The 24143-nt window shown below is 38.2% G+C and overlaps 1 protein-coding gene across 1 annotated transcript in view; it reads right to left on the reverse strand.

Annotated features, from left to right (window-relative positions):
- The window catches only part of NFIA (nuclear factor I A), a gene marked incomplete at its 5' end in the record, with an annotated part of 375871 nt that overhangs the window by 66726 nt on the left and 285002 nt on the right, over positions 1 to 24143 (reverse strand). The window contains 1 exon segment of the mRNA NM_001133303.1: positions 8732 to 8860. Within this exon segment, the coding sequence (NP_001126775.1) occupies positions 8732 to 8860 (129 nt within the window).

The following is a 24143-nucleotide window of genomic DNA, read 5'->3' on the forward strand; positions in this document are numbered from 1 at the left end:
GCCCATTAGGCTAGACACTGGCACTTGAACTAACCCTGAACGAGGCTCACAAGCCCTCTTGCTTCTCTGTTCCATGCTCCTCAAAGGTGGTACTTGTTAGGTCTATGAGGCCTGCATTTGAAAATCAATTCTGGCAATTCTTCTTGGAGAAAGGCAACGTAATGTTTTCTCAAGTGACATACTCCAATAATAAATAAACACCGTGTGTCTGTTGGCAGATTATTTCAGCGCCTTGTTAGCAACAGGTACCTAATTGCTTCTCATTTTCCTGAGATGATTCAATTGCACTAAACCAGGAGAGACAAATTAGATTCAGTGGATCACCAGCATGTTCTACAACTAAGTTAAAAGCTTTCCTAAGAGGCAAAGAAGTTTGTGGATGTGATAGGAGAAAGATGAACAAACCTAGCACTTGGGGGCCTAGGCCAGGGGAGGGGGTGCCACAATTACAGTAGTAGTGAAACGCCAGGGGACGTTCTTTCTGGAGGGACCTTAGTTTGGAGAGAAAAACTTAAAATGCCACAGCAAATATTCTACAAATAGGGGACCAAATAATTTTGAGCTCATTTCTCTTAAGGTCTATCAAGGTAGATCTTAATTAAAACCAAACATATATTAGGCTGGGCATGGTGGCACACGCCTGCCAGAATCAAGGCAATTTTACTTCTAAACTGCCTTCCTGTGTGTGTGTGTGTGTGTGTGTGTGTGTTTGATTCATAAAGAAGTGGGGTTTAACCTTGCGTTCGTATTTTGTATGTCTTAAATCCTCAGTACTTAGTTATCTAAGGGCATGACTTATTTGCTGTTGTAATCCCAGCACTTTGGAAGGTTGAAGCAGGAGGATTGCTCCAGCCAGGAGTTCGAGACCAGCCTAGGTAACACAGTGAGACCCTGTCTCTACAAAAAAATTTTAAAAATTAGCTAGGCATAGTGGCATGCACCTGTAGTCCCAGCCACTTGGAAAGCTGAGGCAGGAGGATCCCTTGAGCCTAGGAGGTGGAGGCTGCAGTGAGCTGTGATCAAGTCACTGCACTCTAGCCTGGGTGTCAGAGAGAGACCCTGTCTCAAAACAAACAAACAAACAAACAAATCAAATATATACTGAGCACTTAAACATGCCATGCCTCTTTCCACGTGCTGCTCAATACATGCATTGGAATATTATATTACTACACAGTGGAGAAGGAAAGAACTTCCTATTATTCTCAAACTTTCTATTTCTTCAATCAAATCCATGCATTCATTCATTCATTTATTTGACAATTATTTATTGAGTGCTTTCCTTATGCCAGGCACAAGGCGGAGGGATTCAGAGATAAATGATAAAGATGTGGTCCTTGCCCTAATAGGCCCTGCCGTCTAGTGATGACTGTCACCATCCTATTTTACCTCTCCTTCCCCGCTCCTCTATTATTGTCTGTGCATATTATGAATCCACACTCCTCTAACCTTTCTTGGTGACCCCAACTTCCTGAAAGGTGATCTTAATTCTCATAATTCTCTGCAGTATATTTTTCTTGGCCAAACTGGGAGATATTGTTAACTTCAGACCCTCAGATGTTTCATCACTGAGAGCAAGATCCCTGTTTGGGCCAGAAGGATCATGGACTTAGAGAGGTTTATAGAGCATATAAACTTCTGACTACCTCTCCAAACAGAAACTGGAATGATTCTTTGAAAGCTGCACAATAAATCTTTGGTTTATATAGTGATTGCTTTAGTGTATCTTAGGCGTATTTTCAGAATCAAGGCAATTTTACTTCTAAACTCCCACCGTGTATTTTTTTTTTTGACTCATAAAGAGGTGGGGGTTTAACTTCATGTTTGCATTTCGTATGTCTGAATTCTTTGGTACTTAGTTATCTAAGAGCATGATTTATTTGCTGTTGTTCTGTTTTGCATGCCCATAATATGAAGGCAAACTGTTTGACAATAGTGGTTACGTCTTCTGCGTGTCTGGACTTGCGTAGTGCCAGATACCACTGTAGTTGTCCACAAGGATGTCCTTCCCCTCATTTTCTACCGCACCCTGTGCTTCTAGCACAGCAGTGCAACTGCTGATTTCCTTGTCCTCTCGTCCTCCAAGAGGCAAGCACTCTAAGGACAGAATCCATGCTTCTCTTGTTCACTGTACTACTAGAGCATCTTGTACACTGTAAGAGCCTGATAAATATTTGTGGAAAAAAATTAATGGGTCCCCAGATAGTAATAGGTATCTGCAAACTAATACAATATTGGAAAAAGCCAAACTGACCTCAAAAATTGTCTCTAAAGTGTCATGCACCTAAGAGAAACCACGAATTTAACAGTAGCAAGGACTTATGGACTAATAAAAAAGGCTAAGTGATTTGTTTATGGCTGCTATTAAAAAAAAAACTCAGCGTGATGGCACAGGTTATATTATGATTATCAAAAGATCTAGATGGATATGTTATGACTTTGACTCATAAAAAATGTGAAAACAAAGTAATTGTTTAAATAAATGCAGTTAATTTCTCCCAGTCGGGGGAGAAAAAGGTAGAAACTACTGATATGGCGAAAAAGGCACTGAACTAGAGACTTGATTTCTGGTCTTGGTTCTGGCTAGCTCAGATTTCTCATCTGTAAAAATAATGGGGAATATGTTGCTAACTGTCAACCAGCATATTTATCCCCTATTTACCCACTGATAAAACCTTAATTTTATAGACAGTGGCCATATGCTCAGCTAAAAATTTAGTTTCCAGCCTCCCTTGCAGCTACAGGTGATCATGGGACATAGTCTGATTGTGCTGCAGAAGATCCTATGAAAAAGTGGCAGGATAAGCTGACAGGTCCTTTTTGCCTTCACCTTTTCCCTTCTTTCTGCTTGGCATGCAGACATAAGGCAGGGGGCAGTGCCCATGCTGTGACCTCATAAAAACAACCCACTGAAACATGGCTAGGAGAAGAAATCTCAATCCCTCATGGCACTGCAAGTGCCACCCTATCAGCCTTGAATCACATACTTACTTTTTTTTGTTGTTGTTTTTTTGAGACAGGGTCTTTCTCTGTTGCTCAGGCTGGAGTGCCGTCATAGCTCACTGCAGCCTCAAATTCCTGGGCTCAGGCAATCCTCCCACCTCAGCCTCCCGAGTATCTAGGACCACAGGTGTCTACCACTATGCTCTCCTAATTTTAAAAAGTTTTTGTAGAGATAGGGTCTTGCTGTGTTGCCCAGGCTGGTCTCAAACCCCTGGCCTCAAGTGCTTCCTACCTCAGCCTCCCAAAGTGCTGGGATTACAAGTGTGAGTCACCATACCTAGCCACATACTTGTTTTTGTATGAGAAAAATGTGACTCCTTATTTTCTTAAGCCATTGTTCAGTCAGATATTCTGTTACTTTCAGCCAAAAACAATCTTCACTGATACTGGGAAGAGATTATACCAAAAGATTCCCAGACCATAATTCTTTCAATTACTTTCAATTGTGCTGCCCAATGTGGATCGTGTAGGCTGCTCCCTGTTCCTAAATCTCTAAGGCACAGAATTGCTTTACTTAGTGCAGAGTATTTAAATAAAGTATCATTCATTATCTTCTTAATCTTCAAAACAGCAAATATTTTAAGCAAAAAGATAAGTTTCAAGAAGATCTAAACCTTCAAGAAACTTTAAGATGTAACTGATGATTACTCTAAATAATTCTCTAACAAGTTAGACCCTTCAGATCATCAACCAGGCAAACTTGTAATTCTTGAAAAGGCAAAGGGATGAAGAAAGATTTCTTTTTTCAATTATCATGAATAAGACAAATAGTCATGAGTAAATACTTTATTATGGTTACAATTTTTAAGTAGTGGTAAAAGAAAGTCTTTGAAAGCCCAATCTTTCAGCTTAAAGTACACAGTAATTATACTAATGTGTAACGATGTACAAATGCCTCTACTGAAATTTAATATCTTCCCCCTATCGATAGGATATTCCCAAATAACCCCTTTACCTAATTCTAACCACACAGAGAAACAGGTGGTAAACTATTGTCCCCACGGTACAGATGGCCAAACTGAGGCCACAAGGTTAAGTGATTTATCAAAGCCACAAAGAAAGCCACTATCAGAGAGGGGATTCATTTTAAGAAACCACATGTCTCTACCTTTACACTGTAAATAGGGAAGTGGTTAGAACAACATAAAGAAAGCCCATAGCTCTTAATAGCAAAGCTCTACTTAGAGAGTCTTGCATAGGTTTTCTTTGGATGCAACGCCATGGTTCTTCCACGTCTTGGACATTTCTTACAAGGAAGTACTGCATGAACTATCACACATTTATCACTCTTGGCTCTTCTGAAGAAATGAAAACTCATCAGGGTCAGAGAGGGGATAAATGTCTCCTGTGTGCATTTATATGCAATTTGACTACTTTTATTCATTCAACCAATATTTGAGCATAAAACCCACTGTGTGAGGCACAACAAAGATAGTGAAATGTCTAAGTTAGAGATCATTCCCTTTGGAGGTTCTCCTCTAGGAGACATGTAGATTAACTAACAAGGCCAGATGAGGTTGGTGGAGTCAATGTGCAGACATGAAAGGCAGCAGGAGCTTAAGCAGTGTGAGATGATGGCAAGCTGGGTGGAGGAGAGGAGGTTTCACTTTCAAAGTACTGCTTGAGCTGATCTGGGGGATGGGCAGAATGTTGCTGGGTGAAGGCAATAGGGACAGCATGATACTTTCAAAGCCTGGGTGAAAAAAGATTATTTAACTGTATGACCTGTGTGCATACTGTACTTCCAGGCACTGTGCAAATGACTACAAATACATTATTTCCTTTGCTCCTAACATAATACAATTCTTTTGAGTTAGAGATGAGAAACCTTTGGTTCAGAGAGAAAAGCAATGTGCCAAGTAGTGGACAGAGATTTAGACACCAGCCTATCTGACCCCCTGAGATTTTGTGCTTAACCACTGCTATAGGCTGAATGTCTGTGGCCCTCTAGGATCCATATCTTGAAATCCTAACCCCCAATGTGATGGCAATAGGTAGCAGGGCCTTTGGGAGGTGATTAGGTCACAGGGTGGGGCCCTCATGAATAGGATTAGTGCCTTTATGAAAGAGACCCTAGAGAGCGACCCCACCCCTTCTGCCATGTGAGGACACAGCAAGAAGATGCCATCTATGAACCAGGAAGTGGGCCCTCACCAGACACAGAAGCTGCCAGAGCCTTGATCTTGGACTTCCAGGCTCCAGAACTGTGAGCAATACATTTCTGTTGTTTATAGACCACCCAGTCTATGGTGTTCTGTTCTGGCAGTCAAAACAGACAAAGACAACCCCTGTGCTATGCTACCTCCCTTCAATGCCCTGTGTTTCTCCCTTTGCTTTGCAATCTTAAGAGAGAGATTTTCTTTGTAAAAGGTGGCCATGAAATTTCCAAATGCAGCTTATGTTTGCAGCCAAAAGTAAGGCCCTTGTGTTTTTAGTGAGGTGACCTTGATTTGCTGTAGCTCTGTAAAATCTCACCTCCATTCTGAGCGTGGATGTGTGTTGGACAGTTATTGCTTACTAACTGGTGCTAGTCTAGTTGAGGCATTCCTGTGATAAATGCTAGTGAAGGCAGCAGAAGCCTCGCAACCTAGTGCTAACCAGAGAGCAGTCAATGGTCTCCGTGATCCCTGTCCCATGCCCTGGGGACCTGATAAAGGACATTCTTTTCTTTTCTTCAAGACTCTTTTAAAGTTTGATTCTCTGGATTATCTAATAATTTACTATTTTGGGTTGTGGCAACTTTGCCCAATACAAGGAGTGTCAGAGGTTGAAATCTCCTTTATGCGCACATGTGACATCGATTCCACACTGACTTGCAGCTATACTCTTCCTCCTCAGTTTTGGCCTCATCTTCCTAAAACACCAAGTCTTACTCCCAAATGTGGTATCATTCCAAGCATTAGCTTTCCAACTAGTTCAGAGAGAAATGAAGGAAATTACAGTACCCATAGCAAATAAATAATGAGGCTGAATTCCAACCTTTTAAAAATATCTTAGCCAGAAAAATGTCTTACGTTAGCCTATCTCAATTCTTATGATTCTTACCACAAAGAGGCAACTGAAGTTTCATCTCAACTACTCCAATTCCCTTCACCAGACCACTAAGCGGGGTGGGACACGGTAAGAACGGGTACCTGAGTAGACTTTCCAGAAAGGAGAGCCGAGGATGCTGGGAGCCATCTTGAATTCTGGTGAAAACAAAGAATCTTTGGTATTCCATAATTCTTACACTAGGCATCTTTCTCTTTTCCTCAAACACAATTTTATGAATGAATATGAATAGATTGGAACTCGTTATGCTGTGAGCTAAGGAGGTCCACTCTGGTTCAACCCAGCATGGGTCATTTTAGAAAACGTGCTTAGTCATCTAGCATGAAGAAGCTCTCAACCTGTACCCATAGGGAAGTGCTCATGACAATAATTTCTAGAACTACAGTTTTAAGGCAAGACACACATTAGACACTCTTAATATTTACTGACTAATGATAATATATACAGATTGCATTATGCTCTTCATGGAATCTCCATAAATACTGTTTTATTGTTGTTTCTGTATAAGAATACAAGATTGGGAGGAAACGGTCATTCGTTATTAGTATTGTACCCACTGTATTGATGAGGACCATTAAAAAACCCAGAAGGTGAGTGGGAAGGAAAAGAGGGAGCCTACCCAGCTCTCCTGATTGCTGGCATACTGTTCTTCTCAGTTCTTACTAACTTACTACACCACAAATCTTTCCTTTGCTTAGGATGGCCCTCCATTTATCTAAGCATCTTTTAAGATTTGACTTCAATGTTATTTATACTTTGAAGTCTCTTTTTTTTTTTTTGAGAAGGATCTTGCTCTGTTGCCCAGGCTGGAGTGCAGTGGCACCATCTTGGCTCACTGCAGCCTCTGCCTCCTGGGTTTAAGTGGTTCTCCTGCCTCAGCCTCACAGGTAGCTGGGATTTACAGGCGTGTGCCACACCTGGCTAATTTTTTTTGTATTTTTAGTAGAGATGGGGTTTCACCATGTTAGCCAGGCTGATCTTGAATTCCTGAGCTCAAGTGATCTGCCTGCCTTGGCCTCAGAAAGTGCTAGGATTACAGGCGTGAGCCACTGTGCCCGGCCCATCATCTTTTACTTGCTTACTTCCTTGTGTGCCTCTCTTCTGCAGTAGAAAACATGCTCTATGAGGACAGGAACCACTGGTCCCAGTGTCTATAGAGGCACTCAGTAAATCCTTGTTTAAAGAGTGAATGAACCTCCATGGTCCCCCCAATACTGAGCTCCTGCAGGAACTTTTACCATTCAGTTAGCATTTAGAATATGTTAACTTGACCCCAAACAGATGAAAAACAACACATGCCTCATCTCCTTCAGGCCGTAAATATTCTGACTAAAAGGGCTTCATATCTCTGATCCCCCACTACAGTTTATATGCTCAATGAGTGTTAACTATGAGGATAATATCTTAATACTATTTAATAAGCCTCATTCTGGGACCTTATAATCTAATTCTAATGCAGGTTTTCCAATTATATATTGATAGTAAGTCTGTCTGATTATACCACACATATACACAAATGAAAGAAGGGATCTTGAGAAAGTTCTACCAATGATCACAAGATGTTTAAAGATGAAGCAAGTAAGTTTCATAATTATGGATAAAGAAGTTGCTTCCCACAGTGGTCAAAATGCTTACTTTCTTCAATATGATTCCCATGTGTGCACCGGACAGCCCTCTTACCCGCCACATTTCCCTGAGATGCACACAGAGCACATTGATAAAGGGATTCAGATTGGTGGGGCTAACATTGAGATTAATGCAAGAAACATCAGTTTCCCCAGGTATATGTCAAAGCAGACAAGAGATCATAACTTTCTAGGATGTTTTATGAAACCAGCTGGTAGGTCACAGACCTACCTAAAGGAAAATCTGATAAAGGAAAGCAAACATGGCTACAATTATTCATACTTCTACTGTGGGAGTTTCATAAACAAAATAATAAATATTTTTATCTTGCAATAAGATCAAGTTAAGTGATTTGCTGACATTCTCTTGAGGCTTAAGGCTTGTCTTTAATGCGAAATACAAATCATATTTCTTGTGGACACATTTTAATAATAAACTTAAAAGCATATGAGACAAAAATAATGAAAACATTGCAATGAAAACCAGACAAACTATCTACCACTTCAAAAGGAGTGAATGAAGACTGCTTGTCAACACCCTGATGCAAACAACCTCAACACAAAATGCCACATATTGAAATCAGGTTTTATGGAAAGAGAGTCAGCAGGGATGAGAAAAAGCTACTACTTGAAAACAGGTAACTGATCACATGGAAATATACTCACCCAATGCATGCATGTGTGCACGCGTATGCGCGCGCATACACACACACTCTCTCTCTCTCTCTCACACACACACACACACACACACACACACAACTTGTAGAACAGATTTGATTTTGGTTCAATTCAAGTTACTTCCCATCTTTCTGCAAAAATCTCACTGGCAAACAAAAAACAGATTTGGTCTCTTTTTGCCTTAGGAAAGGACAAAAAATTTGATGCCAAATCTCTTTGGTCTCTAAAATTCCAAGGCTGCCCCCAGGGGTAAGAAATTGGAACACTCACTGCCTCACAAGTGTTCGGGGGAGTCCTCACTGTCTCTCATTTTGCTACTTGGGTCCAAAGGCCATGATATAAGCACAACCAAGGGTGCCTGTGGAGCAGCTCACCTCTGGGTCCTGTAATGACAGGTCGGTGATGCTGTGTGAACGCCGTTCCCAGGGAGGAGGTCTGTGAAGGGGAGGGGCTGCTGAAACCAGACTTCTCCGACTTCTTCAGTGTGGTTGGAGATGGCATTCCTGGCAAGAAGGATCAACTGGTAAGTACACTTTAATTCATGGAACAATGATTTGTGCAACCTAAAAGATAACATTTAAAGAATTAAAAAACAAAAAGAGGAATCCACCTGTGAATGAAAAAGATGTTTTGAATTGCTTTGCATTTGTCACAGGAACAAAGAGGTGACAGAATAGTCCCCTGATAAGTTGGTCTGTATTTGATTTCAATTTATTCTAATTAATCACAGTCCATTTTTGGGTTATTGGTCTTCAATAATAATATAGGGTTCAACTTTTCCAGTGTTTCCTAAAAGTTGCTCCTTGTGTCTGTGACCTCTGGGACTCCCAAAAAGGAGACCATCTATGCTTATGAAGACTTCACATGCAATCGTTTCATCTTGTTGGTTACCTTGCTTTGACACCAAATCACTTTCTCCATATTTTAAATAATTTGGCTGTTTTAACATAAGAATACCCTCAACAATGGCAACTTAGTTGTTCATTCAATGAATTCTTTAGAATAGAAAAAAAGAAAAAAGAAAAGTAAAAAAATCTTAAATGCCCTACAATTGGGGACTGGTTAAATAAGTATGGTATAATCAATGTAAACAATACTATAAAAGAGTAATGATGTGGCAAAACATTTATAATATAATGTTAATTGAAAAAGGCAATTACAAAATAGGATGTTATACTATGACACCATTGAAAAGGCTATTTCTATGCATAGAGAAAGAACTGGAAGGCAATATGCATAAACTATAATGGTAGTTCTCTCTCCGTATTGAATTTGGGTGATTTTCATTGCCTTCGTTTTGCTTACCTGTCTTTTCTATGATGAACATATATTGCTTTCATGTTAATACAATAAAAGCTTGTTTTTAAAAATAGTACTTTTATTATTGTGTCTAAGGTTTTCACAGCATTTCCAGCATAGAAAAAGCTTTGGGAAGAAAATAATGGAGAAACAGTTCCTTGTAATTACTGGATTTGTAATGTTCTCGGCAACCACGCTGACATACCCAACTGGAGGCATCTATCAGTTTGGTAGGGTGCCAATTAAAACAATGAAAATTTGGATATAAAAATAAAAGAAATAACTCCTAGTCTCTGCATCAGGGGACAAATTTGGGCTCTCTTAAGGTTGTAGCACGAAACTGGTCTGCACTGATGTTAAAAGAACCAAATTCCATTTTACTTATACATGTTTACATGTGCTGTGTTCTGCCCATGACCAGAGAATTATTTGGGTGAACTGGAAAATTAAGTAATAAAAATCATAATGATATTAACATGTAACTGTTATGGAGTACCATGTACTGTGCCAAGCACTTTATAGGTATAGATCTTTCCAGAAATTTAGTTAGTTTTGCCTGTATCTAAATATGTCCCTGTTATTTCTGATCACAGATTTCCTTAATGCAATTCTACAACATGACCTTTGAGTGTGACTCAGACTCTATAAGGACAGAGTCCTTGTCGGCTTTGTTCCCCTCTACGTCCAAGACCTCCAAGGGTCTGAAACACCCAAATGGTCTGAAAAGATATTTAAACTACTCGTGCAGGTCTCAGCTTTATCTGTAGCTTCATGAATAGATGCTTAAACATAGCAAAGCTTAGAATTTTAACCCCAAGAAAGAAAAATTGAAAATTGGTAAACACATTTGCATAGTCAGATATAAGTACAACATAGAGTGGTATGTGATTTCATACTAATTTGACAATTTGAATCAGATCCTTTCTAGATCAATATCCATGTGATTTGAATTAAAAATGAAGCAATTAAGTCAAGTGACTTTAGTTATATTTGTTGCTTGCTGAATCAGTAACCAGTCACACCATACCAAAGTTCTAATGTAGGATGCACTGAGATTTTGGGTGAACATTCACTGCAAGTAACCTAACCTAAGGTATCATCATGTAATTACACTAAGGAGGAGATTTCAAATAAAAAAAATGAAAGAAATAAAAAGCTACCAAAATGTAAACAAATCTCCCAACTCATTTAAACCTTTTTGTGTAGACCAATTTATAGGCTGCCAACCGTTCCACTGATTTAAATTTAGTCCAATGCCTGAACTACATGTCATAAAACAGAAGCAGAACAGATAATTAAAACAAAAATCAAAACTTTAAAGGTGGCAGATTTTTTTTTTTTCCAGATAATGGAATCACTGATGAAATCCAGTATCCTAACTAATCTTATTGATGATAGCAAACGGCTGGACTCAAGAAAAAGTTATGATTTCTTTGAAAAATTCATGTTTTCTAATTCATGCCATTCTAAATACTGCAGAAATATGGACATGATTGAAATCCACTATTTATGCTTCTAAAAGGAATTACAAGTAAAATTTGGGCAATAACAAGTATCAAGAATGACCAAGTTGGTAAACGAGTTCAAAAATAGCAAAATTTAAATCTTCTTTGCAAGGGTTAAAGAGGGAAGAAATACCGTCAGCATGCAGGAACAACCAGCCAAACTCTGTATAATCTTCTAAATTTATCACAGTCAAGTAATATGAACCCTAAGGCTGTCATGAATCTCAAAATTACTTTGTGTTTTCAATTTTTAAAGAGTCATATTGAGCACATTTCCTTAGTATATACTTTAATATTTTCTCTACATGCATAATGTATGTTTTGGTTAATTTGTTTTGTATATTTAATTGACCAGATGAAATTCCAAAATGCTAGTAAACTACTCTCTGTTAAAAGCTAGAGAACAATCTTGGCTTTTATTTTTGAAATCAAATTTGGTTCTGCACATTACTTTAAAAATAAATCCTTTTTAAAATCTCTTTTGCCAATTATTTATGCACAACTGTTACAAAATTACTGTACGGATTAATGACTGATTGGCTTTCTTTTAATGAATTAAAAATTTTAATTTCAATGTATTTTCTAGAAGTACCAGATTTTTAAAAAAAGATTACAGATGAAGTAATCCTACTCCTTTTCTGGAGGAAATGAAATGTTACTTTAAAGTTCAATGCAGAAAAATAAAGAATTTTGTAGAATGAGAAGCAGAAATCTAGCATAATGTTTTGTTTCAATGGGACATTTCATCCTTTTGATTGGTATAAAAAAACCCAATGAGAGTAAATAGAATTGGAGAAACATGTCAAGAAGGCCTGTGGCTTGTCACTGGTTTTCTAAACATCCAGAATTTTTGAATTTTGAATTTCCCTCTAGTCTGCCATTTTTTCTAAGCTACATGAGTCATTCCAAATTGTGTTCAGTAGACAAGGGCAAACATATATGGGATCTAGTCATGTAGTGGCTTTCATCTCTGGAGGCACTTATAAGTGCAAAGTTCAACAAGAAAACCTTGAAAATACAGGTCAAATGCACTATTCACAAAGATTCCTTCAAATTCATCATTGGTATTTGTGGTAGTCAGGCTGGGCTGGTGGCTCATGTCTATAATCCCAGCACTGTGGGAGGCTGAGACAGGAGGATTGCTTCAGGCCAGGAGTTCGAGAGCAGCCTGGACAATATAGTGAGACCTTATCTCTACAAAAAATTAATTTTTAAAAGTTAGCTGAGGCCAGGCACGGTGGCTCATGCCTGTAATCCCAGCACTTTGGGAGGCCGAGGTGGGCAGATCACAAGGTCAAGAGATCGAGACCATCCTGGCCAACATGGTGAAACCCCATCTCTACTAAAAATACAAAAATTAGCTGGGCGTGGTGACATGTGCCTGTAGTCCCAGCTACTCAGGACATGGAGGCAGGAGGATTGCTTGAACCTGGGAGGCGGAGGTTGCAGTCAGCCCAGATCATGCTACTGTACTCCAGCCTGCTGACAGAGCAAGATTCCATCTCAAAAAAAAAAAAAAAGTTAGCTGAGTGTGGTGGTATACGCCTACAGTCCCAGCTACTCAGAAGGCAGAGGCAGGAGGATCACATGAACCCAGGAGTTTATGAGCTACAATCACACCACTGCACTCCAGCCTGGACAAAAGAGAGAGACCTTATCTCGAAAAAAAAATTGTGGTACTCAGAATTCTAAGATGGCTTCCTAGTTCCCAGCCTTGTATAATGATGCCTTATATAATCCTCTCCTCTTGCGTGTGTGAGATACTTGTGAATATGATAAATGTAATTCTTGTGAATAGGTTATATTATACTGCAAAGGTGATTATATTGATTAGGTTATGTTACATTGCAAAAGACTTCTACGGATATAATTAAGGTCCCCAATCAGGTGAGTTTGAGTTAAGGAAAAATATATTTTCCCTGGAGGGCCTGACCTAATCATGGGAGCCTTGTATAAAAGGAATTAGAAGTCAGAGAGCTTCTTCCTCAGGCTTTGAAGAAGTCAGCTGCCATATTGTGAAAGGGCCTGTGACAGCCACATGGCAAGGAACTGCAGGGGCCTCTGGGAGCTGAGTGGGGCCCCTTGCTGACAGTTAGCTTTCAGAAAGCAGGGACTTTAGTCCCACATCCACAAGCAACCGAATTCTGCCAACAATCACGAGAGTTTGCAACAGGCCCTTGAGCTCCAGAAAGAAATGGAGTCTGAACAAAATTCTCATTGCAGCCTTGTATGACCTAAGCAGAAGATCTAGATCAGCCGTGGCCAGGCTCCAGACCCATGGAAACTGTGAGATAATATTAATAACTGTGTGTTGTTTCAAGTTGCTAACTCTGTGAAAATCTGTTCTGCAGTAACAGAAAACAAACATGATATTCAAATATAAGACGATTGCAATGCTAGACATGTGTGTATTAAAGATGTTTGCTATACAATAATTACTCTCTATATTTCTGAAAGTTTCCCTTATTTTTACCTAATCCACCCTAGGTTGTACAGTCTTCCACTAGCTAGTCACCCAGAGAAAACGGTAAGACGTATTCTTAGAAAAAGAACTAAAAAGTGGTAATTTTCAAGGGACATAAATACTTTTGAAAATTTCTACTTCTCCTGATTCTTTCGAGAAACATCAATAACAAAATTAGATTGAGTGACGTGAAAAAAACCTCAAAACAAATTCTCGGGGTCTCCCCTAAGAAGTTAAAATTTGTTTTAGGGAATTTTTCACTGCAATTTGATATCACATAAAATAAAAAGAAGAAAATGGAAAACCAATCATAATTAATTTCACCTCTCCCCTACTCCCAAGTTATGATATTTTTCAAACACTTTGACCAAGAACTCTACAGTGACAATAGTAAAGGAAACACTGCAGGAATCATTAGGAAGTACAAAGCTGTTTATTCTTCCTTAGGTATCTTCTTAAAGGGGAGATTTTAAGGAGCCAAAGGAGCTACAACATTAATGGGAATGGAAGAGAAGGGAAGGATCACCATAAACTGTAATTATTCCAGTGACAACTGAACAACATGTTGGATTTTTCAAAAGGAACTGTAACTTCTCAGTGTTAGTGCTTACTTTGTTAGAGCACCTATCCAAAAATTCATTCTCCTGTTAAAAGTATCCCTGGTAAGTGCTGCTCAGGACAGCAGGACCTTATCTTGTCTGTCGCAGGAGTTTGGGAGATGTAATTCAAGTTGTCAGAGAAGATATAACTGGTGTATGTTCTTTTCTTCAAAGTGACAAAGTCAAGAATAGAAAGTTTAGTTTCAATAATGTTCATTTATAGTCACAAACAGAGAGAAACTCTGAAAGCAAGCAACCTCAGCACTTTAGCTTTTAAATCCAATACAATAAGCAGGTTAGAGAGGACCCCAAAATGTTACAAGTTTAATTGTTCATGACTTGGATAGCGTCCTGTTCATTGTCATCATCTAATTCCCAACAACCTATTTTTATAACTGTTATTGCCAGAACAACTATTACACCAAACTTAAAGGCTTAAAGGCAACTGGAAGCCTTCATCCATCAAGTGGCCTCAAGAGAGGCAGGAGGCAGCTACAGAGATTAAATCTCTACATATCGATCATGTCCAAAAACCAGGCTGAAAATAATAAAAGCTACAAATTATGGAGTGCCCACTATGTGCCACGTACTTATAAATCTCAAATCCTTACATTTTCTTTTTTTTTTTGAGATGGAGTCTCGGTCTGTTACCCAGGCGGGAGTGCAGTGGTGCGATCTTGGCTCACTGCAACCTCTGCCTCCCTGGTTCAAGCGATTCTCCTGCCTCAGCCTCCTGAGTAGCTGGGTCTACAGGCACATGCCACCATACCCGGCTAATTTTTGTATTTTTTTTTTTTTTTAGTAGATATAAGGTTTCACCATGTTGGCCAAGCTGGTCTCGAACTCCTGACCTCAGGTGATACACCCACCTTGGCCTCCCAAAGTGCTGGGATTACAGGCATGAGCCACCGTGTCCATCCCCAAATCCTTACATTTTCATCTGAGATAGGTAGGTATTATTATCCTTTCTACCAATAACTTAATATTACAGAAATCAGATATCAAGTGATGTTAAACAATTTGTCTAGGATCATACAGCTATTAGATGGTACTGCAGATCCAGGTCTCTCTGGTTCTCAAGTGCATACATTTTATAAAACCCTCATATAGTTTTCCTAGTATACTATAAACAGTGTCCTATTTAAGTCAATAAAGTATATTTATAGCTGAAGTTTTAAATTTGGTTATCCAAAGGGGGAAAAAAAGGAAGGGTATATCAGATACAAAAGTGTATGCAAAAAAGCCCACTCTGAAGTATACTAGGAATCATTTGTCTTATATATCAAAGTTTTCTCTTGGCCTTAGTAAGGATCAGTTAAGATTTTATCAAACACACACTGAATGAATTATCAGCGATTCTAACACAGAACCTCCACAAAATAAATGTCACATAGATTTAGAAGAAGATAATGACCCCAGATGTTGAGTTGCAAAAGAGTATATAAGTGTTTTATATTTACTATAGGCCTCTTGCCTATTCAACAAGTTGCTTCTTCTATAAAGCCTCCTGCAAACCATGTTATATCTCTATCTATAATAAGAAAGGACAAAAATTCTCCTCTTAAGACTTGTTGATAGTGTCCAAGCCTAGACTATATATTACAATGCAGTAATAAATAGCTCACTTAACCAGAGGCTATAACACACACGATTATTTAGAATTCAGTAATTTGTAAAAATCAAGGAAGGCTCCCGAGTGTCTAAAGTCAGCATCAAAACAGGTAACTAAGTTGAGGCATTTAACTCATTGGAGAGTTTATAGAAACTAAGAAGTGTTTCAAGGAGAAGGCTGCAATCAACTGAGTTGAATGCCACTGAGAGATCACGTATAATGAGGACAGAAAAGGGTCCACTGGATTTGGCAACATGAATGTTTCTGACAGTCTTGAAAAGTGGGTTCCAGGAGAGTGAGGCACAGAGAAGATAGGATAGCATGGTTTATAAAATCAATGGGAAGTGAAGAAACAGGGGAAATGGTGTAGTCAACTTCCATGAAATGAAGGAGGAATCTGCAGAGGAGAGCAGAAAAATAGGGTAGTGGCTACAGGAAGAGGGAGGGAAACAAGGGATAGCTTTCTGAAGGTAGGAGAGAGTCCAGCATGCTTGTCTACTGATGGGAATGGTCCAGCAGACAGGCAGAAAGCCATGACTCAGAGAACAGAGGGTCCCTGAGGCAGAGCAGTCCTTAAGAAGGTGAGAGGCTACATAATCAGTGAGTGGAGGAGCCAGGATTTGAACCCAGGAAACCAAAGCTCTTGCTCCTTTCAGTGTACCATGCTACCAAGATCCCTACTTCTGGGTGAGGGTGCGGGGGAGTACTACTTATGTATCTTATCAATACAAACCTATGATGAGCTGATTTAAATCTGAACTATTAAAGACACTTGAACATGTTTCTTCTTGCAAACATTCCAAGTCTTAATGATGCTAACTGCTTTGTGACTCTTCTTTTTTACACTCAGGCATTCAGATTCCCCTACTCCACTAGATCTAAGTGTGGGGAACAGACAGCCCAGTCATGTCCATCAGACTAATGGTGTCCGCATAAACTTCAGTGACATTTCTCAAGCCCAGGATGAATGCTGAGTACCAGTACCATCTTTTGCAAGTCATCCACCATCAGATTTACACTCAGACACATCTCTTCCAGATGCAGAGCTATACTGCACTCTAGTAATTCCCCCACAGGCAGGAACAAGACCTTTCTAGAACCACTGAAAGTATATCTTGTAATTAGATTATCTCTAACCATGATGCCAAATAAAGGCTGTGACTGAACAGAAGAATCCCACGGTTAAGGGACCATTCTGTTCTTGTGAGCATAAACACAGGCTGCGGGATACAAGGAGGTCATTGAAGACACCGCACGTTTGTTAGATGTGTGTCCTAATGATAAAATCCATTAGGGTTCATTCTAGTATAATTTTTTATGATTAGCACACTCAACGATAAAAAGGTAAAACAGACTATTTTGACTTTTAGCCTTTTTCAGTGAATAAAAATGTTTTAAAATCATTTTTATGATAGAGAGCATAAATGAAAGTTAATATAGCTTCTGAGGTTTATCCTTCTTACTCTATATGCAGCCATTGAAAATGAGCTAAAAGGACTCCCAAAGAATTATCACATCATAAAGAAGTTCAGGTAATTTAAATGGCTTGGGGACACCAGTGATTTCTTCAGTTTTTAAAAAATGGGAGTATGGAGTAAAAATTACATGGATTATTCAGGGGGAAAGAAATGATGAGTTCTGTAATATATTCCAAATGTTCATTTGTGAGTGAAAATTTACAACCAGAGAGAGTAAAGAATAGACACAAGGAAAATGTCATATAAAAATCTGGTTTCTGGGCCAAAAATAAAATCTCTCAACTAGTTGGGGGATTTCCTCTCCTTTCAAGGTAAACACAGACACCCCAGTGACAGGACTGAAATAAAAAAAAATTGTGTTACATGCTCCATATACTTACAAGAGGTTGGAGATTCCCTACCCATTCCATCTGCCCCCTAGCCATCCCATCCCCCCATGTGTTCAGGAAAGGACTGATTTTGGCTCAACATAGCAATTACACGCATTCACAGAAGGACTGAGGATAAAGAAGACATTTCTGAGAAAACCAAATTATTTCTTTGCATAAACAATACATATAGTATAAAATAGCATAATGTTTTATTCATTCTCCTTAGATATCCAGCTGAATAGTAAAAAACTCAATCATACATATGTTTGGTTTATATCTGCCCTGCCCAATATGGTAGCTACTAGCCACATGTGGCTACTTAAATCTAAATTAATTAAAATTAAATGAATTTAAAAATTCAGTTGCTCAGCACAGCCACATTGCAAGGGCTTAGTAGCCATATGTAGCTCATGATTAGAATATTGGATACTATACACACAGAACATCTCTATCACTGCAGAAAGTTCTATTGGACAGCTCTGGTCTATATGATATGATACCAAATAACTTTTTACTTTTTTGGTCATGCTGTACAACAGTAGATAAACCTTATTTTGTATTGTTCAGCATGTTTAGTCTTTTTTTTTAAACTTCCAAAAGCAAAACATATTCACTGTACAAATATAGAACTGTATAATGGGAAAAAAATGAAAGCTTTTTCTCTCCATCTCCAACAAGCTGGAAGTAACTCGGTGTTCAAGCCTGGTTAACACCCTTATGAATACTTTCGTTGGCATATAACATTAGCCTTGATGATGTGAACTTTAGTATTTACTTAAATATACTCTCTTCTGTCAGTTAAAACATGATAGAGAGCTAGAGTTTAAGGGTCCTATGGATAAAATTTAATTTGAAAGAGATGCATAGTCTGTGAGGGTCCATGTTTGGGATACGCCTGTGCTGGAGCTCTATTAGTTCCAGTGTTCCTTGGATACAAGCAGAGCACCCAGCTAAAGCAAAAATTTGAAACTGATTGAAACATTTCATAAGAGAAAAAGAAAGAAAATTTTAGCGCTCTTCAAATTGCTTGAACTGTGAAATCAAGTAATGAACACGAGAAAAGGTTCTGTCAGCTAGAATCTAAGGCTTCGTGTTGTCAGCATTTTCTTGCTAAATCTTATTATGGCAAAGCATTTGCTTTTTCATCTCTGCACTCTGTTCATCCCACAAATAAACTGCTTTGACCTCCACCTGTTACTTAGTGAAATCTGCCTGCCATCCTTCAATAACCCCATTCTTTGCCTTTGAAGGCCTTTGAGTCACAGAGAAAGTGGGAAGCTAGCGTTGTGCAATGAATTAAGCTGCTATCACTTTATAAGTATTCAGTAGTTCATAGTTCAAGCTAGAAGCTACATAGCAAAAGAAAATGAATTTTTTTTAAAGGTAGTGCTTATGAATACTGGAAGAGGGCAATACATTCCATCATTTTAACCTCAAATTTTTAATAGAAAGAGGTTCTCTCTTCAGCTCTTATTTAATGCAGAAAACTTCTAGCCCATTCCTTATAAGGAAACCTTTCTCTGAAGGAGTTGTGCCTTCAGTTTAGGTAGATGAGCCAAAAGATCCCTTCAAAGCTTAAAAATACTTCAAGTATGTTCATTATACTGATATTTTGCAAAACAAAATGAATGAACCACTAACCTCAAATGCAGCTTCATGGATGTAAAAGGACCACACTACTATTAAACACTATTAAAACAAACACAAAACAATAAAAAGGGAAATAACTGTATTTATGTAAATCACACAACTACATGAGTCATTTTCTGAAGCACTGTATCTGACAAAATAATTTGCTTTTTTTTTTTAACAACAATGACATATCAGAAACAAGTATGCTGTGTAAAGTTGCACTTCTAATGATTAATGCTACATTCAACAGAAGAGATGGTGTCTGTCTAATTATGTTAAATACTTATCTAAGAGGGATTAGCAGGCTGTTTCTGCTCACTGTCATTCTTTGTGACAACGTAATGATCCATTTACTTATGAGTACAATTATTAAAAAGCATGCTATTTTCTTAACTGTCTTCATATCTTAGAAATATTTTATTAAAAATTACTTATTTGACACTAAGGGTAAGTGCTTGGCAGAGTTTGGCATATCAATTAAGTAAATGAGTTAGTTCCATCAGTCACAGTCTTTGTTGGGTGTCTTATTTAAGTTGGGTGAAACTTGATCACCATAATCCTTTCATATTGGAGTTAATGATTCACCCTTTTTTCTCCTCATCTTATTTGTCCAACTCCTAAAGTTTGGTTTTCACTTAAACTAAAAACTGCTCATGGCCGACATTTTCTCTGGAGTCATGATTTAACACTTCTTCTTCACATTCACACCTTTTTTTGGAACCGAACACAAGGATCCAATTTTATACAGGCAACTCTTCATAGACCAATCAGAACGGGTTGCTAGCTATATACCATCTTTTGCGGCTTCTTCTACTCATGCAATGAACTTTATCCAGCACTTGTGAGGAAAAGGTCTTTAGACAAGATAAAAACAAGAAAGCAAACCACAATGGGCACTACAACTAGGCTGGCTACACCCAAACCAAAGGACTATTTCCATATGTGTCTAAATAGACAAAACTAGGTTCCTCTCTGTCTTTGTCCTTACACTTACTAACTCTCAAATGACAACTGCCACCAACCTGGCCCTTGGGTATGAAAGACAACCAAATAAGGGTATTGGGTGAAAGTTATTTACTGAACTGCTCCCTCAAGGAAGACTTCATCTATGTCTATAGCTTTTGTCAACTTAAGACAACTATCAAGTAGGCCAAGTGGCAGATAATAACATTTCTAATAAATTATATCTCTGCAAAAGTCTTCGAATGTATGGCCAGGGCAAAAATTTATGTGACCCAATATAATAAATGTGTGTCACAAAGATTTTATTCTAAACGAAAGGTATGTTAAAGTTTCAATGCTGATAGACAAACTTATCAAAACATCAAGCACATCAAAAAAAGAAAAATTGCTAGTTAAGTCTTTTGAGGATAAGATTTCTGAAGGAAAAAAAAATCCACTGGAAGAACGAACTCTTAAAATTAGAAGCAGGTGTCAGCACCATGAAGCGATAAATATCAAAGAATAACTGGCCCTGAAAAGCATTCTTAAGCATCCCATACTACTTTTAAGCCTTACACGTGGATTTTGACATTCGAACATGAAGTGTTGCTTATATAAGTCCCTAAAGAGTGTTAAGACATGAGGGGTGTTGCACAGCCATTTTGATAAATGCTCTCTTCCGCTGGGTTCATGAAATGGCTGAAAGGCAGATGGCAAATTCTGACTGGCATTAAGTCATAAGTAATCATGCTATCCTAGAATTCATTAATCTTGGAAGCTAATCATAGTTCAGTGATTTCTGGGTGGGGCTAACATGGCAGGGGCTGGGAAGACCCTTCAGATTAGAAATGGATATTGAGTTGCCATTTCTTGAATTTCTAATGACGTGAGTGCACTTCCAGCTACACAAATGAAAACTTTAAACTACCTCTCATTACAAGAAAGTAGACGATACCTACAGACTGGAATGTTTCTTCAAAATGAAGAACAAGATGCTTGGACCACAGTAAATCATCAAAGTGTGGGAGTATTGTCTGAATAAATACCGAACATTCACAGCTGTCTGGAAAGCCAGTTCGGCTGAGCGTGCTGGACCACAGGAAGAATTCCTCACTTGACAAAGACCAGAGAATCAAGAACAAAAGTAACACTGTATTTAAAAAGCCCAACGGTTTCAGAGGGTTTTAATTGTTAAGAAAGGGAGGTCAGTGATACTTTACTCTGAAGAGGGAAGCCAATTAATTGTATTAATATTTAATGAGTTTTGCCATTCTACCTCAGTTTAATTTTTCAAGTTTAACAGATGCTTCAAAATAAAGTGATGTTTTATTCCGGAAGTTTTCTTCCACTTGAGATATACTTTGTGAATCAGTGCTGGAGACAGCCCTCTTCATTTCAGTACTTGGTGTGTCGTTCAGGAATCCATCAGGAAATAGTTTCTGATTTACTCTGTCGATGTGAGCATTTCTCGTAATCTTCCAGGATGTAGTTCACCCAGCATTTTGAAATGGGTGCCATGTCTCTGATTAATTGATGAGTTTATGATGTATCTAAAATCCTTGGATGGACAGAGCTGGATAAATAGGCATTGTTGTAATCCTCTGCTGAGCAGAAAGCAATTGGGATGTGCACAGCTTCATGAGAAACTGCTGCACAGCAGCGTGCTGTACACACTATTGATTGACTCCTGGGATCTGCATGGACCAAGGACTTATTTCTTCCCTCTCTCCCCAATTCCCCATGTAAAAGCCACTTATTCTGGAGTGTTAACAGACTACTTTGTTAAAAACATTGATGGCCAAAAACCACAGAACTTTATTTCCATGTAAATTGATGGTGCTATATTTGGTTATTTAACATTTAAAGAGAATCATCAGTATGCAGGAAAAATATAAGACCCTATGAGAGAGGGAAATAAGTCTGCAAACAATAGTATTAGTGGTATCACTTTTTTACAAATTAAATGAATGTATATGTACACATACATATATATTTATATATGTATGCATATAGCTTAGAACAATGTGTGGCCCATAGTAAGTGCTCAATAAACATCAGTTATTGCTATTACTTATAAAACTCTTATATATTTAAAATTTCAGCAGCAGTGACAAAATATAAGCCAATATATATTTATTGTTAATCAACTTGTCTTGAGTCTACACTGTGTTTATATGATACACATCTACACTGCGTTTATATGATAGAACGGAGGAAGTAAGATCACTAAAGTATTTTCATCTTTATATCTGTGGTTAAAACTACCTTCAATTTACGTTCTATAAATATTTAAATAATATTAGATATAGGAAAACATGGTATACTCTTAGGTAAGTATGATCTATTACCTGTCTATCAATGATCGCTCTGTCTTTTTTCTTTCTTTCCTCCTCTTCCAACTATACTTTCTGGTTATTTTACCCTCTGGTGAATTTAATCTCCATTCAGATTAATTTTGTTCCCTCCAAGTAAATTATTTGCTTGTATTCTACCCAATCTATTATCTACAAATCAGAAAACTGCCTGTTTCAGGCAGGGGAGATTTGGGTCCATGAGTATAGTATGATAAACTGTATTTTTGTATATGCACTTCTTGAGGACTTCCTAGTATGTCAGCTCTCTAGATGCTTCTTAGAGATGGAGTAAGATTAGACTCTGATATTACGAAAGGAAGGAAACGGGCCAGTATTCATTGCTGCTCCTTTAACGATGAAATGGCTGATGCACCAGCTATTTCAAGCAGGCACAGCAGAGGACTGTGGTCTAAGCCGCTGAATAAACTCCTCACCCATATGAAGCTTGCTATGCTCTACATCTTATCTATTACAGCCATTGGGTACTTATTTAACCAGTTACCCTTCCTTCCTTCACTGGGCTGTAAGCTCTTTGAAGGCAAGTTCTGTTTTGTTTATTTTCATATTTCTTCTATCATTTTTGCACAGTTCTTTGCATATAATAGATGCAGAGGTGTAAAATATGTTATCAAATAAATTTCACAGTATCATAAATTCATATAGTAAGTTTAGGGTTTTCAAAGTATTTACCCCCTAAAAAGGATATACAGTATTTCTTTACAGCGTTTTATTAAATATACTTTGCGTATATTAAAAATATGTATACTGCCCTGCACAATACTTTTACACAGAGCTGATGCTTAATAAATGGTAGCTCTTGTTCTTATCAGCTCATTTGATCTTTTCAAAGCTATGAGTTAGGAAGGCAAGGCTGCTTTATTGTCCTCAATGCTTACATATGAGGAAATGAAAATTCAGAGAAGTAGTTTGTTAAAATTCTCAGGCTTGCTCATGGCAGAATATGAGAATGACTAACTTTTAAAATTCTTAATTTGTACTTTTTCCTCTTTATAATACATTCTATTTCTCACTTATCTTCCTCCCCAGCAAGCCTATGAAGATTGCTGTGGTTGGAATGAAATTTGCTTTAATGTTCCTCCTTACAGTATGCTCCACCCAAGCCACACCACGAGTTGGCCACCTGAGCCATGGGGGCTGTACTGAGGATGGTGACAGGCACAGGGAAGAGGATTTCACATATAAACCTAATATATACACTGCATCTCCTTCTTCCTCCCCTTCTAGAATATTTACACAGCTTCATTTTCAAACATGAAATTAAAAATTTGGAGATTTGGGTAATTTATTTATTCAGACAAGACCAGCTGAAATGCAGCATCTGTTTTCCTGAGAGCTTCTGCATTCACAAAATTGTACATCTGGGTTCTCCGATGCAAGTGGAGCAACGCTCATTCGTTCGACAAACGTATACATCACTCTGCTTCTGAGCGCTTGATCCTACTCGAAGGACAAAGTGAGACGTGTGTGATCTCCATCTTATTATTTACTTATTTATTAAACAAATATTGA

The sequence above is a fragment of the Pongo abelii genome, chromosome 1, assembly GCF_028885655.2.
Source record: "Pongo abelii isolate AG06213 chromosome 1, NHGRI_mPonAbe1-v2.0_pri, whole genome shotgun sequence".
NCBI lineage: Eukaryota > Metazoa > Chordata > Mammalia > Primates > Hominidae > Pongo > Pongo abelii.